The sequence below is a fragment of the Coloeus monedula genome, assembly GCF_965178545.1.
Source record: "Coloeus monedula genome assembly, chromosome: 16".
Classification (NCBI taxonomy): domain Eukaryota; kingdom Metazoa; phylum Chordata; class Aves; order Passeriformes; family Corvidae; genus Coloeus; species Coloeus monedula.
Genome location: NC_138796.1, coordinates 6148605 through 6164213, shown reverse-complemented (window position 1 = coordinate 6164213; position 15609 = coordinate 6148605). Strand labels below are relative to the sequence as shown.

The 15609-nt window shown below is 55.9% G+C and overlaps 1 protein-coding gene across 7 annotated transcripts in view; it reads left to right on the top strand.

Annotated features, from left to right (window-relative positions):
• TNRC18 (trinucleotide repeat containing 18) overlaps positions 1–15609 on the top strand; it is a 56336-nt gene that overhangs the window by 12334 nt on the left and 28393 nt on the right. For 4 of the 7 annotated variants that reach the window (XM_082292294.1, XM_082292291.1, XM_082292293.1 and 1 more), the window contains exons 2-10: positions 4496–4621; positions 5033–6841; positions 9921–10023; positions 10411–10616; positions 10817–10963; positions 11460–11644; positions 12410–12833; positions 13332–14279; positions 14927–15102. In XM_082292294.1, coding sequence (XP_082148420.1) covers positions 4496–4621; positions 5033–6841; positions 9921–10023; positions 10411–10616; positions 10817–10963; positions 11460–11644; positions 12410–12833; positions 13332–14279; positions 14927–15102 — 4124 coding nt within the window. The remainder of the gene's footprint in view (positions 1–4495; positions 4622–5032; positions 6842–9920; positions 10024–10410; positions 10617–10816; positions 10964–11459; positions 11645–12409; positions 12834–13331; positions 14280–14926; positions 15103–15609) is intronic. The other 3 variants (XM_082292296.1, XM_082292295.1, XM_082292292.1) reach the window with 1 other exon arrangement.

Sequence of the window (15609 nt, the reverse complement as noted above, 5' to 3'; positions counted from 1 at the left end):
CTTGCTTGGCATGCTTTGCAGCCAGCAGTGCACGTGGCCACCTGTTACCACATGTCAGCCACCAGGGCTGTCCAGCTGTGCTGGACTTGATTAAAGAGTCTTTTCCAACTGGAAGGCTGTCCCAAGGCATGAGCAGAGGCTTTGTGGATGCTGCTTCTCTCTGGTGTGTTGGTGCTCTTGGGTTAGTTTGGAAACATGGAACCAGACTGGGAGAGTGAATTCCTCACTGAGTGGTGTCTCCATGTTGCTCCCACTTGCTGTTCTTGACCCTTCATGGGTGTTCAGGTGAGCTGTCCCCTCTGCAGCAGGTTGGCAGCCAGTGTGGAGGGCAGTACGGGGATGCTGAAGGTGCCAGCCGGTCACCTACAGCTGAGGAGGGATGGAGCAGCTTTCCCAGTGCTGGCACACACCCCTGTCACCTCGGGCGTGTAGCCTGGCTTATTGGCTGGAGCTGTGTCCACAGGGCCATCTGTTCAGTTCCAGCATGTTGCCTCCAGCATGCCCTCCTCCTGTCTGGCTCTTTAACAACCCAGCCTTGACTGACTTGTCCAGCTGGGACTGAATTTCAGTCTTGAGGTGTGAGGGGCCAAGTCAGAGAGAGCCCCATGGGTTTAAAACTCCAGGTGACCAGTGGCAGCCCCCTCTACTGAGGGCATGGCTGCCCGCCCTCTTTCCCCAGCTCTGCCTGGGGGTGCTTTCTGTCGTCTCCCTCCTCACAGGGACCTTTGGCAACCCCAAGTGGGCTGAGCACGTGGGGTCTGTTTCCCTCCCACTTCCCCCAGCGCGACCTCCGGCCTCCAGACGTTTGGCGTGTGGTTTGTGCGGTCGCTGGTATCTCATCTCCTCATCGGTCACATCCCCTCTCGGTGGTGAGTCACCCGAGGCCGTACCTCTTCCCCAGAACCTGTGCCATTTTGGAGAGCTGAGCAAAGATGGAGAAGATGTTTTCAAGTGGGCTGACACATCTGCACCCGCCAAGTTCCTTTAATAACAGCCCTTAGTGATTTATGTCTCAACTGTGCAAAACAGGTATGTTTTATAATCTTGGAGCTGGGAAGGAGGAGGACAGGTGTGCTCATCCGCTGCAGCAACTGGAGCATCACAGGGGTTGCATTTTGGCTGCTGGCTATAGGGATAAGGTGGTTCAAGGGATGATCTCTGTGCCCTGAACCCTTTTACCCTCAGAGCTGGGCTGCTTTGGATCATGTGTGTCCTTGCTGGCATGAGGTAAGTGTTGGTGGTGCCTTTCCCAGGCAGTCAGAGGCCAAGCTAATGGGCACACGCATGTGTTTGGCGTGGTGTAAGTTGGCAGGGAAGGGGGGGCACAGCCAGTCTGGGCTTGGCAGCGTTGCCAACTCGCACCTCCCTGCCTGTGCTGTGGTGCCAGACCGCCTCTGGGCAAGCAATTGGCTAGAGGAGTGTGGCTCAGCCTGCTGAGACCTGTCGGCGTGTCCCGGGGCAAAGCGGATCTTGTGCTGGTTCAGCAAACACTCTGGCCCCAGGCAGATGGAGATGGTTGTGGTTTCCCCTTTTCCCCTCCCTTTCTCCTGGCAGAAGCCCATGGTTGGGGTGAGCTGTGCGTTGCTCACTGCGGTAGAGTTTCTCCCCTTGGCATCGTTTTCTGGCATGGAGATCCAAGGAGGCAGCGACTCACCCGCGGCCGCCTCCTGCCAGTGCAGCTCCTGAGCGCATGGAGGAGCAGCTTCACCTCCAGGTCCCGCCCAGGGCACTGGGGCAGCAGGTTTTGGGCTGCGTGCGAGCCTTACACCAGCCTGTCAGCGTGGCTGCTGGAGGGCTGTACGGAGGAAGGGATGCTCTGGCAGTGCCTCGAGGTTGGATTTGCATTGGGTTCATCCCCAGGAAAGCTGTGGTTCGGATTCCTTCTCCCTACTCTGGCTCTGGTTCCTGGCAGGGAACAAGCCAGGTAAATACAGCCTGTGCAGCTTCTTCAGGCACTTTGCAAGGGAAAACAGTGTCGCTGGTAGACCCGAGGCTGGAGTTTAAGTGGTTCTCTGGTTTTGCTGCTGGTCACAGCTGCATGATGCAGCAAGTCATTGCACCTGCCTATGCCTCAGTTTCTACAACTGCAAAAGTTTGGAATTGCTTTGAGCTCCTGTGCTGGGCTTATGCCTCTCTAAGGAGCAGCGCTGCTGCTGTGGGCTTCTGGAAGTTATTGGGAAGAGCTGCCTGGTGTGATGTGGCTTTGGGGCTTGGCAGGTGGCATCAGTTCAGTTCTGCTGCTGTTTCCCAGATGGCATGGTGACACTGCCTGGCAGGGCTCCTAACCTCTCCATCTGAACCTGTCCCCAGCTTGGACACTTCCCATTCCTCCTCCTGCTCCTGCAGCTCTGAGCTGAGGCTGGGTCACTGCAGCAGGATGTGATGATGCTGACTGGGGAGGAAGCCCCAGAACATTTGGGGCTGGGACTGAGCCTGTGTTATCCCTGGGCAGGATATGATGCCAAAAGCAGGGAGATGCCCTCAGAGGACCAGGGATGTAGTAACTGGTACCAAAATGCCTCTTTGGGTACCAGTAGCTTAAGCTGCGTGCAGGTGTCCCTGTGCTGGATGGCAGTGCTGGAGTGTGTCCCTTCCCTGGAGCCCTGCAGGTGGCTTCATGTCCTTGCACCACGTGCAAGTGGGGACATGCCATGGCATCTGTGTACAGTGGTGTCTGCAGCATGGTATGTGTCTTGCCGTGATCCCCATGCCGGTGTTTCCGCCTGCTGGAGCAGCTGCAGCTGGGATTGATGCCTGGCTGGGAGAAGGGGCTCACGTGGGGATGTCTGCGGCCAGAGCCTCCAGGCTGGTGTGGCATGGGGTGCTCCAGGGGCTTTGCCATGCTGCAACCATGTGCTCTGCCAGATGGGACTCGTGTTCCCTTGGAAATGTGTTGCTCCTGCTCCAGATGCTGGCTCATTGCCAGCCCAGCCATACCGGAGCGGTGACGATGACACAGCCGAGGCAAACATGGTGTGGAGTGGAGCTGCTCACAGCTAAGCTGGGGTGGGTGTTCCTGGGTTCTACCCAGCTCTCTCCAGCTCTGGAGAAAAGGTGTTTGGAAATGCTTCAGTGTGGAGGTTTTGGGGTTACCAAGGAGAGGCGTGTGTGCACGCTCGGTGCCTTTGCAGCAGCGTGCTCAAGGTTAAACAGCAGGTTTTACCTGCTGGGAGCGGGCCCGGTGCTGAACTGCACGGGCACAGCAGCTCCCCTGGTCCTGCTGCTGGAGGGTTGGCGTGTGCGGGTGATGCTGCTGGGATCTGTCGGGCGATGGACGCGGGCCAGGAGCTGCGCGGAGCACCGCGTCGGTGAGGCACATATGCCGGGATGCAAACATGTACGCGAAAGAGATCCTGGCTGTCTAAATAATGTGAAATATTGACTAGCTCTCGCAGATGGTGCTCCACGTGCAGCTTCGGGGACTGAACTTCTCTGTCTCCCCTTGGGTTTTGGTGCGATGTTGTTTTGAGCCAGTTGGATGCTGGACTCTTGACAAACTTGTTGCCTGGTTGCTTTCAGTGGGATCGTTGAATCTGGGGGACACTGGTGGCCAAAGGAGGCTGAGGGGAAGGGAGGAGGGTTGCAGTGGGCTTGACTGGCTCCTTCAGATTCTCCTGATGGCTTTTACTCAGTTTTTAAATTATGGCATGGACTGGGATGCTAGTTCTGGCGCAGCGCTGGGTTTGTAGTGTTGCATGGGTGTCGTTTGGTGGCAGTGTTGGAGAGGAATTGCTGCCTGTAGTCAACACTGGGTGTTATTACCACTATTGTGGTGATTGTATTCACTGAGGAAATGCTGCTGATGACAATTTGCATGAGGGTGTTGCTAGGGGCCCAGCGTCCAGGACATCCAGACCTCTGGCAGCAGGGTCATGGGGATATGCTGCTTTCCTATCAGCTCTTGGATGGTTGTCATGCTTTCTCCTCTGTTTTGCCTTCCTCTGGGATGAGATGCTGGGTTTGGATATGTGAAACTGTGCTTTTTGTGAGCTGTCCTGGAGGATGCTCTTGTGTTTTCCCAAAGCCTGTACCCAGTGCTGGGCAACTGCAGTGGGGACAAGCTGTGTTGGCAAAGCTGTGCTGGCAAGAAGGTCTTATCACAGCTCTGGAAGCATGTTGGGGAGTGCCCTCACCCACAGGCTGCTGTACTTGTGATAAAACATCAGCCAGGTGGTTTGGTCACTGAGCCTTCAGGTGTCAGGCTGTGCTCAGGAAGCAGCACGCTCCATTTGCTGCAGAGTTGGAGCCTCGCAGAGGTGCCCGGGGTGAGCTGGGGGACCCGCAGTGGGGGTCAGTACCTGAAGTGGGGTCCCTGAGCAGCGGTCCCCACGCTGGGCTGTGTGGGCTGTGTGTCACCGCGTGCGTCCCCGCCGCCGCTCCTGGCATGTGAGGGACCGACAGCCACAACAGTCTGTGCTCCTGCAGGGCTCGTTCCAAGGCAGCGTGCTGCTCGGGATAAAACATGTTTCCCTCTTCTGTTTCCCATTTTCTGCAGGCTTTTCCCATCTGCCTAACGGTCTCTACCCATCGTACATTCCCCTGAGCCACCTCGAACCTCCCAGTGCTGGCAGTCCGCTCCTGGCCCAGCTGGGACAGCACAGCCTCTTTGAGTCGCAGAAAGGTGAGTCTCAGACCCTGTGTGCCCTTCCCACAGTCACTCCTGGGTACTTACCCTGTCCTTTGGGCTTGTTTGGCTGCTGGAGTTGCTGGATGCTTGAGTGTTGTGGGTGAAGATCACCCCTTGGGTGGTCAGCCAGGGATGTTTTCTGGGCTGAGCAGTACCAAGGTTTTGGATGTGGCTGCCCTGTAGGAATGCTGGCCAGGTCCCTCCTTGGAGCCCCAGTGTGCATCAGAGACAGGGCTGTCTTGCGTCCCGCATGGAGGAACCTGCTTGGTCTCCTTTGCCCTGGGCATTTCTGTTTAAGGCATCCTTGAAATCCAGTCTTTCCTGGTTTGCCACCTCTTGCCTGTCTCTGTGCAGGACTGAAGGGGTTGGAAGCCTGTGATAATTTTGGTTGCTTTTACTCTACAGATGGATTCTACCTGTCCAGCCATGCGGGCCAGTCCGCTTTGCACCCGCAGCCTCCCCTCTCAAGGACCGTGGGCAGCCACACGTCGAACACTTTGCTCCGGGAAAAGGACCTTGGGCAGCTGCACAAGAGCTCGAAAGAAGGCCTGAAAGACCCTGGTGGGAAGGAGCGGGCATGCCGGAGCGATCTGTCCCTGCCCTTTGCCAAGAAGGAGAGCAAGCCGAAGGAGGAGCCCCGACCCCGCAGCGTGGTTGACCTCACACAGGACACCAAGCCCGACAGCGACCGGAAAGTGAGTGTGGTGGAGAAGGCGGTGAAGGTCGGCGAGCGTCTCTCGCCATTCCTGGCCGAGCACATGCCAAATCGGGGCGCAGGCAGTGGGGAACCCAAGTCCAAGAACCCGCTGCAGAGTTCTTCCCTCAGCAACTGCAACGGTGGCGGGGACCCCATGCTGAAGGTCCTGGGTGCTGAGCAGGACCGCTGTGCCAAGGATCCCGCTCGGCACGATGAGAACATGAGGCCTTCTGCGCACGCCCACGCGGAGCGGCTGAAGCGGGGGGAGCCCCTCCTGCCCTCCGTGGGCGCTTTGCACGTCTCCTGTAGCTGTCCATCCCCACACCCCTCGCAGACGGGGAAGATGACGCCGGCCACAACATTCCCTCCGCAGCCCGTCCATTCCAGCATGTACACCATCTTCCCGCCGGCCAAGGAGCTGGGGAGGGAGCACAAAGTCATCGCCCCCACCTTCGTGCCTTCGGTCGAAGCCTACGATGAGAGGAGCGGGCCCATCCAAATCGCCTCCCAGGCCCGTGACAACAAGGGGAAGGACAAGGACCTTGGCAAGGTGGGGGTGCTGCAGTCGCCCACGGAGCGTTGCCTTGCAGATGCCTCCCGCACACTCTTGTCCCAGGACTTTTCTTGTCACAGTGATGCCAAAAGGATGGAGGTTCTGAGAGAGAAGGGTTCGGTGATCAGGACGAACTCCATGGCACTGAAGAGACAGGTCACTTCAGAACCCTTCCTCAACCGGCCGGGGCTGGGCTCTCCGGAGAGCAGGGAGTTCCTGGCCTCCAAGGATTTGCTGAAGCCGAGTCCGGAGGCAGAGCATCGCCCCTGTGAGCGGGACCGCTTCCAGCGATCCAGCTCCAAAGAAGCAGCAAAGGTCTATGGCACTTTGGACTCTTCCCGGCAGCACCTGGACCACGGTCAGCTGAAACCGCCGGAGCAGAAGTGGAAGCCCTTTGAGATGGGCAACTTTGCCACTACGCAGATGGCGGTGCTGGCCGCGCAGCACAACCACGTCAGCCGGGTGGAGGAGGAAGCCAAGAAGGTCTACCTTGACCCCAGCGGCTTGCCGCGGTCCTCGGTGGTGGGCTCGCGGGGCGCCGCAGACGTCCTGCACCCCGCCTCGCACGGCGAGGGCTCGGCCATGCAGAGCCTCATCAAGTACAGCGGCAGCTTTGCCAAGGAGACGGCGTCCCGGCAGAGCTGTGGCAAGAAGAGCCCCTTTGGGGGTTTGGGCAACGTGAAGCTGGACTCTGCACAGCTGGGAGCCTCCAAGGTGCAGCAGCTGCTGCTGCAGCAGCCTGCGAAGCAGCTAAAGAGGGACCCTGAGAGACCTGAGAGTGCCAAATCCTTTGGCCGTGAGAGCATTGGCTCCCAGGGCGAGGTGGAGGTGAGGCACTTGCCTGTTGGCATCGCTGTGGCTGTGGCCCGGCAGAAGGACAACAGCAGCAGCAGCAGCAGCAGCAGCAAACTGGGGCCCAGCTTGGCAGACCGGGATCGTTCGCTGTCTCTCAGCAGCATCAAAGGTTGGTTCCCTAGGGCTTGTCTCAGGGCTTCCCTGGAGGATCTGTTCCCTGGGAAGAGCAGTCACCCCGTGCAGGCTGTGTGCCATGAACTGAGTTTGGCATCTTCAGCTCCTTTTGCCTCCCTTGCCAGCCAAAGGACATGTTGTAAACCACAGTGGGAAGCAAGACCCCATGTGCAAGAGGTAGTCAGTCCCCTGTTCCTGCTTCCAGTCCCTCTGGCCACATCTGAGGACAATCCTGCTTCATGAGTTTGATCCATTAGCAAAGGGAGTGACACAGAAACCTCTCGAGCCACCTTTGTGCTGGTGTTGTAATCTCATGGTTTTGATTTAAGCCGTGGTGCTGGCAGGAGGGGGATGGCACCAGAGAGATTTTGGTTCTCTGCTTGGCTTGTGTCGCAAGAGAACACCCGGGGGCTGCCCAGCACGGGGCTCTGGTGTGCCAAGGAGCAATGCCAAAGCGAGCGGCTGGCCAGCAATGGTTGGCTCTCCATTTTTAGCTCTTGTCTTCCCCATTTTTCTGCCTTTGTCCCCCTCTCCCAAAACTCAGTAGCAAGAAGCAGTTTCCCTCAGGCAGCAGCCCCTCTCTCCTTCCCATCGCCTCCCAGTGCCCTCCCCACAGCCGGGCGGGAGCCGGCCGAGGACCTCGTGGGCAGCACAGGGAGCTGTTTGTTCAGCCGTTCAGTCGTCCCAGACGCTCCCAGCTTGCGTTAAATGTAATTTACTGAGCCGAACTAAAAGGCTGCAAACAAGGGTTGAATTCTGGCAGGCCTCTGGGCTCGTTGCTAAGTGATGCAGTTGGCTTTCAGACAGAAAACAAGACTGCTTTTCTCCTCCTCTCGCCCCCCAAATGCTGCCCCCCCTTTGTGTGCCAGGAGATATTCGTCTAATAACATTAGCTTGCTTGCGCTGAGTGGACGGTGCTTGAATGTTTAGACCTTTTAAGAAGGAGAAAGCAGGCTTTAGTTGGCTAATCTGTAGTATTTGGCAAGTAAAATGCAAGTATTTAGTACTGGGCATTGGTTGTCAAGGGAACGGACCTAAGCCTTTCCTCCATGCATAACTGATTGAATTTTTCTATGCAGTCCATGCGTCATGTTCATATATATAGACAGAATGATCATTCACTGTCTGGACAATCCTTGTTCTGTCCAGAAAAGAGACTGTCCTGTTAGTGGGATGGAGGCTGGGCGGGAATTAGAGGTCCTTCAGTGTGTATGTTTGGATGGGGGGTGGAAAAAAGATGGTAAACTCGTCTAGAAATAATGGAGCGCAAGGAGTGTAGATGGGAGAGGGAGGAGCGATGATAAAATAACAAAATAACGCTTTTTTAATGGCAGTGTGGGGGTGGGGGTTAACTCACCTCATGCCGAGGAAGGGAGGGCGGCTGTGAGCTGTCCAAGGAATTGCTCCATAGTGCTGACACCAAAGGGACAGCTGGGCATTGATTGGGGAAGAGAAATAGGAAAAGGGGCTCCAAAGGGGGAAAACCCTGGGCTAGGGTGTGGAAGGGGAATGCTGGCAGAGAGGCAGTGGAAGATATTCGGGCTCCTGAGGGATTTGTGAGCCCCCGTGCTGTGGAGACTGGGGAGTGAAAGTGAGCAACGGAGGCTGGGGGGGACATCGTTCAGTGAGTTGAGGGGCTGGTTGGGGCTGGTTGGGCTGCACGTGGTGTCCTGGCAGGCTGTGAGGGAGATGTGGTGACCCTGGGAAGTCCTTTGGGAGGGAGAGCTGTGTGCCAGGTTTTAAAGCATCTTTGTTTTCTGCCCGGAGCCCGTGGAAGGAGCCTTGGGGAAAGGAGCTGGGAGAGATGTTGTCTTGTTCCTGGATTCCTTCTGACAGTAAAAGCTGAGGGAATTGGAGACTTGACAGAAAAAAACCCATGGGCTGTCCAGGTTTGTGGAAATACACACTAGAGCTCTCCTTGAAAAGACTGCCTGTCAGCAGAATAGACTTGATGTTCCGAGATGTTTTCCCGTGTGCCAAACCATATCCAGACAGGAGAATGAGGACCCTGGGAAGGGCTGCTGGGGTGCAGTCCTGCGAGGCTGGGTGTCGGCTGCAAGCAGGGCTGGGATTTAGGAGTGGATTTTATCACCGCAGCATAGGAGAGGGGCAACAGGGAATTGTGTGAAAAATGAATATGCAAGAAAGAAGCTAGGGGAAAAAACTAGGGAAAAGTGAGCTTAAAATCAGGTAGCTGCAGTGAAGACCTTGGATAAAGGAAAGGGTGGCCTTAATACCTGGTCCTGGCAGAGCCAAGTGAGGCTTTGCTGCTTGCTCCTGTGAAGGTGCCTCGTAGCCTCTCACAGATGCAGCTGCTGCCATGCCAGGCTGTATTTGCGAGAGCTGTTCTGATTGTGGACAAGTGGTTTCTCCAGCCAAACATCCAGCCCCCTTTTTGGATTCCTGCCCTCATCTGCCATATGTGTCCCTACCTCATCAGACCCTTTCTTGTTGCGTGTCTCAGGGGGGATGCAGATTCCTGATAATGGGTTGAATTGCAGAGTGGAGTGCACTGGTTTTGTGAGGGTCTGTATTGTTGGTTCTGCCTGTTGCAGAAGGACAGGTATTCAGAGCATACCCAGTGCTTCTCAGACTGGTTTACAAGATCAAAAGGTGCTTCAGAAAGTGCAGAGATAAAATCCTTCCCCTCCCTGAGATGTTCTAGGCAGGACTGTGTGGTTTGATGGAGGATTTAGCTGCATCTCAGCTCTTTCTGGGATGGGAAATCTGTCACTGTCCTTCAGCACAGTGGTCCCTTTGGCCCTGTTGCTCCCAGGCTGGTGGCTGTGCTGTCCTGGGAGACCAGCCCGGCCTGGCAAGTAGCCCCGTGATGTCTTGGAGACATGAACCTCAGAACACGTGCACTTGGGTGCTATGAAGAGAATATTGCTTTAGAGAGAATATCTTGATCACACAGAGAGCCTTGCCTCGTCTTTCAGGATTTGAACCTGGAACATCCTTGGGGACATTGATGTTTGGGTGTGTTGGCTCCCAGATAGTGCTCCTCCATGCCCAGAGGGGACGGCTTTCTCGTGACCATTTCTCCTGTCTGATGGTGCTGGGTTGTCTCGTAGGGCACGGACGCTCCGAAGATGACTGTGGGGATGAGAGAAGCCGCCACCGGGACAGCCACCTCCTGGCAGGGCGCTTGGAGCGGGATCAGGAGAAGCTGCTCAGGTGAGGGTTGGAGGGAGGTGAGGTCTTTTGCTGTAGTGTCACAAGCTGAGCTGAGGGACAACCTGTCCAGAGAGGATTGCATCCATCCTGCTGTAGGTGTTGGCACCAAACTGGTGCAGCGAGGGTTGCTGAGTGGGGTACACGGGGCTGTAGGCAGATCCTGAGTCCTCAGCAAGCACACCTAATAGACAGCTGCAAATCCATGCCTGCTCCAAGGGCTGGAGAGGTGGAATGTTTTATTCTAGACATGACACCTCCATCACAGCTCTCCTCGAGTGACTGACCCTGGTTTGCAAACACTCGTTCTGCAGGCTGGTCCATACTCCTGGGCACCTCCATCACTCGGACCCTCTCTCACTCTCTCTCTCTTACCTCCTCCATCCCCAGAGAAAGCAAGGAGCTGGCAGATTTTGCCCGAATACACCCCTCTAGCTGCGCCACGAACGGTTTAAACTCCAACCTCATGGTGACGGGAGGCCCAGCCCTGGCGGGCTCCGGGCGCTGGTCTGCAGACCCGGCTTCGCACTTGGCAGCCCACCCCTGGCTCCCCAGGACAGGGAGCCCCTCCATGTGGCTGGCTGGCCATCCCTACGGTGAGTGCCCTGGGAGGGAGCAGTGTCATGGGGTGTTCACACCAATGAAATCCAGGGAAAAGTGTTGCTACAGCCCAGTGAGGCTGTTTGAGGAGCACAGGGAAAAGGGAAGGAGGCATTTCGGAGCAGTAGATGACTTCTTGTGTGGGTAGGAGCTGTCTGCATTCCCTGAGTTGTGACTTTGGTGTTTTTTCTTCCAGGACTTGGTCACCCTTCCCTGCACCAGGGCATGACTCCAGGCTTCCCCCCTGCCATGGGGGGAGCTCTCCCTTCTGCCTACCAGTTTGCCAGAGATCCGCAGTCCGGGCAGCTTGTTGTGATCCCCAGCGAGCACTTGCCTCACTTTGGTAAGGAAGTAAGCGTGTTCCTGAGGACCATTCTTTGACAGCTGGGGGGAAAACAGCCTTTTGAGAGGGCCAGAGAGGAGCATACATACCTGTGGGGGCCAGCAGCCGCAGCTGTAGGGTGGGTGTGAGTGGGCCTCTTACTAGGTGTGTTTTGGAGATGGAAATATGTAATCGTTAGCAGAGGCTCTTCATCCCCTGTGGGACCTTGCAGAGTTTGATCCTTGGTTAGAAGAATCTATTCATAGGCTCAGCCGTGGACAGTCACACCAAGGGTGCCTGGAAAGCAAGTCTGATGGCCCTAGGGCACAGGGGTGGTGGGATTTGGGCTACCAAGGGGAACACAGCACACTTTCCCCTCTGATTCCTGGTTGTATAGCCCAGTCTTTGGCATCCCCCATACTCTGGGACTGTAAAGAGTGTTTCCCTGAGTGATCCTGAATCCTTTGTCCATCCTTACCCTGCGGCCTCCCTGACTGCATCTCTGCTCATTCCACAGCGGAGCTGATGGACCGGGCACCCCCCCTGTGGCCCGCTATGTACCCCCCGACCAGGAGCTCCCTCCAGCACGCTCACCAGCTCCAGCTCCTCTCCCATCAGCAGCTGCTGCGGCAGCACGAGCTGTACATCCTGCAGCAGCAAGCAGCCCACGCCATGGAGCTGCAGAGGAGTGCCCAGCTCGTGGTATGTTTTCAAGAACTTCTTGCTTGGCTGTGAAACGAGCCTGAAGTTGGAGTGTCTGGGGAGAAAATGCAGCTGTGCCTGTGTGGCAAGTGTGTCTCAAGGATATGGATGCATTGAGTGATCCTGCCCTGGTCCTTGGGATGTGAAGCATTTGGTGTATCCTGCAGTTAAGAGTGGATTTTGGAGGGGTTTGGTGTAGAGCCATTGAGCAGTGCTGTCAGGAGAGCTGCCCAGCAGCAGCACAACCTGGATTCCTTCCCTAGGGATGTCTCTGCATAGCTGAGTGGTTTCATTCCTGGTCACCTCCAAACAAACCTCCTGAGCAGCTCAGAGAAGGAGCTGCAGGACTTGCAGCAGTCACACTGGCTCCTGGAGACAGCTCCCATTCATGAAAGGGTTTTGGAAGTCGTGAGCTTTCATTTGGGTGTTTTACACCCATTCATTTTTATAGTGGTCCTCTGGTTTTCGACCTTCCTTTGCGTGTGGGCTTGCTAGCCTGGAGGCTTGGAAATAGAAATGGTTTGCTTTGGATGCAAGTGAAAGCTGAGACATCCTTCTCATGATTCCTGGAGCTGGGAGTTAGTAGAGAAGCTATTGTAGATCAGTGTCACCCTCTGTCAGATTGGTCTTCAAATGCTCTTGCACTGGGTAATGTGTGTTTTATTCCAGTGCATATTTGATAAGACCATGGTTTGGTCTTGCTTGGTGGTAGGTCAGTGCCACTTTCCAGATGTTGTGCTGAGTTTTGCTCTGTTCTTGTCACAGGAGAGGTTGAAGGCAAACGAGCAGCGTGTGGATATGGAAGAAAAGGTGACAAAACGGAACCTGGACAGTGCCAAGTCAGGCCTTTCCTCCTCTGCCCCGGGACTGGTGCACCGAAAACCACCTGTGCTGTCTCCCAGCGCCTCCACGTCCTACAGCAAGGCTGTGAGTCCACCTCCCCTCTCTCCCAGGGCCTCACCCGTGTCTGTGCTCAAAGCTGAGGTGATCCAAAAGATGGAGGAGCCACCTTCGCAGCCAGCCTACTCCTACCCTGCCACCCCCAGTTCCCATCCTTCCAGCCCGCCCCCCGCCTCTCCACCCCCTGCCCCTGCCATCCCTCCAAAGGAAGAGGCGCCTGAGACCGTGGAGAAGAAAGACCTGGAGCTGGAAAAAGAGGCTGCTGGTCCATATCAGGCCTTGTTCCCAGGTAAGAGAGCCCTGCTTTGGCAGAGTCCCATTGTGTTTGTGCCTGCCTCCCTTTTTCTCCTCGGCTCTTTCCTGCTTCTGTCCCTTCCCCTAGGGAAAACCACATAGCTCCTCTAAAAGGCAGGGGAGAGGGAAGGAGCAGGGGTAGTGTGATGGACTGAGATCGATGCCTGGATCCCTGGGGCTGTAGGCTCTCTTCTTCCCTTGGGCTGAGCCTGGGTTGGTTGTTCCAGGGCTGGAGTCCCAGTGGGAGAGGATGCAGGAGGCAGATCTCTCTCCAGTTGCATGAAAGTGCTGGAAAGGTGCAGAAGGGACCTCTGGGGTGCTGCTGCATGTGGCAGCTTGGTCAGGAGAGAGGTGCCCAAAGCACCTATTGCTTGAGAACAGGAGGAGACCAGAGATGATGGAAGCCAAGGGAAACAGCTTTATGCCTTAGCCAGAGAGAAGGTGCTTTGGAGACCCAGCCATTACACAGTCTGTCCCTTCTAATATCTTGCAGAGATTCCCCCTGGATATCCATTCCAGTCCCTGCCTCCCTCCTTTGGAAGACACTATCCCTACCTCCTCCAGCCCCCCGCAGCATCTGATGCGGATGGCCTGGCTCCTGACGTCCCGCTGCCTGCTGAAGGCTCTGAGCACATGGAGCTTTCCTCAGAGGTCAAGCCCATCCACCTGTCTCCGTCCAAAATCCTAGAGCCCATCCAAGCAGCAGCAGAAGAGGAATCCTTGGAAGAGAGAGTAAAATCAGAGGTGCAGATGGAGGAAAGCCAAGAAGGCATCTGTGAGCAGGACATGGGGACTCTGAACATCACCACCTCCGCAGCCGTCCCAGTGCAGAACGTGGACAATTGCAATCTCCTGTTGCACCAAGGCGAAGCCCTGGGTGCTATGGAGCAGGACCAGGAAGACCTCCAGAGCTGCCCACCTCCTTACCAGGTTGTGGCCTGTCCTGCAGAAGCAGAGGCTGAGGCAGAGAGCGGGAGTGGAGCAGAAGCCTGCTCCATGCACATGGACTATGACGGTTTGCTCGTGCACGCGGAGAGCGAGCCACCGGAGATGGACTTGACGCCCCAGCGGGAAGAGGCCTCTGTAGCCATGGATCTGCAGAGCGCCGATGTGCCCCGGGCAAGGGAGTTTCCCAGCCTGCCTCCTGAGGAGGGGGAGCAGGGGCCAGAGATCCCTTCCTACACAGAAGAGGCAATCGCTTGCCAAATCCCAGATCTGGACATCAAGCCGGGTGACCCGCTGGCTGGGATGAATGCTTTGGTGGCTGCTACAGAAATGCCTCAGGCTTGTTCCTTGTTGACTACGACCACTGTCGCTCCACCCCAGATGAAGGTGGAGGTGTTAACTGACCAGACCCTGGAGCACTCCTTCCTGCAAGGGATCACTTTGCTGAGTGAAATTGCAGAGATGGAGCTGGAGAAACGGAAGCAAGAAGTGCAAAGTAAGTTGTGAGTGGGGAGTCTGGTCAGCTTCTGACCATGCTGGGTCTCCCATCTTATGGTCCCTGTGCTCTCCATGTGGGCAGAGAGCAGAGTCACAGGGGGGATCTTTTGCAGCCTCAGCCAGGCAGCAAGGAGAGCATTGCCCTGAGTTGCAGGAGTGGCTGGTACTTTGGATGGGGTTGGAGCAGGGTTTTTGTTGCAGCAGGCTGAGCTACGTGTGGCTTTTGTACTGCTCTCCCTTCCAAAGGCCCTCGCCATGTCTAGACAGTTTGTGGTATGCGTAGCGGAAACGGAGCCCCAGTTGCTGAGAGCTGCCAGGGTAACACCCTTCTGGCAGGCACTGAGTCCACAGTCTGTTGGGGTTTGGCACCAGAGGCCCCAGTAGCTCCAGATGATGCTTTCCAAGAGCTTGGCAGGTCCTGAAAAGAATCTCACCTTCCAGTAACTTCCTGAGGTGAGAAGTGATGGGAACTGCCAGTTACACCATGGCTGAGTACAACAGGAGATCTCAGGTGAGGGCCAGGGGTGGCTGGGGGACTCCTTGAGCAGCCGTGGTCCAGAAAGGGCCATCAGCCTCTCCTTATGCCTGTTGGAGAAGCAGTCTTGGAATGGGACCTTCTGTAGCTTTTTTTTGTGTCCTTCCCAGCAGGTCCAGAGAGTTTCCCTGTCCGGCCAACGCTGGAGAGTTTGCTGGCTGCCAGCACGCACATGCTCATGGAAGTACTTTCCACCCCCTTTATGGAAAGTCTGAAAACCATCCGGCTGCCTCGAGAGCTGAATCCCAACAAAAAATACAGCTGGATGCAGAAGAAAGATGAACCAGTAAGTAGCTCTTAGTGTGGCTGAGCCTGGAAAGCCCCAGTGCATCCACTCACACAACTCTCTGTCCCAGCCCCAATTTGGGGGCTCATGCTGGCTCGTGCTGCCCCTCTGCATTCAGCAGAACAAGCTGGTTGTTCCTTCATGTCACATTCCTGGCTGCACAGGAGTCAGTGGGCTGCAATTTAGGTTCTTCCCTTGTTTGTGAATCAAGGTTCAGCAGAATCCTCAGCAGCTCTGGAATTGGTGTTTTAATGTGATGCCAGAGGAACCTGTGTGTTACTATTCTGGCCAGAGGATAAATAAAAGTAGTGGCAGGAGGGTTTTTCCTTGTTTATTTTTAATTTGCTGACTGTTCCCTGTAGAAGAGACTGATAAATTATTTTGTACAGAGCAAGTAAGTATTCCAAGATAGGATATACTGTGATCTGTCTTTTTAAACAAGGTAAAAGAGCTTTTTATCCTGCAGATTCTCTTCCAGGGTTGCAGTCCCTAAGACCTGATGCCACC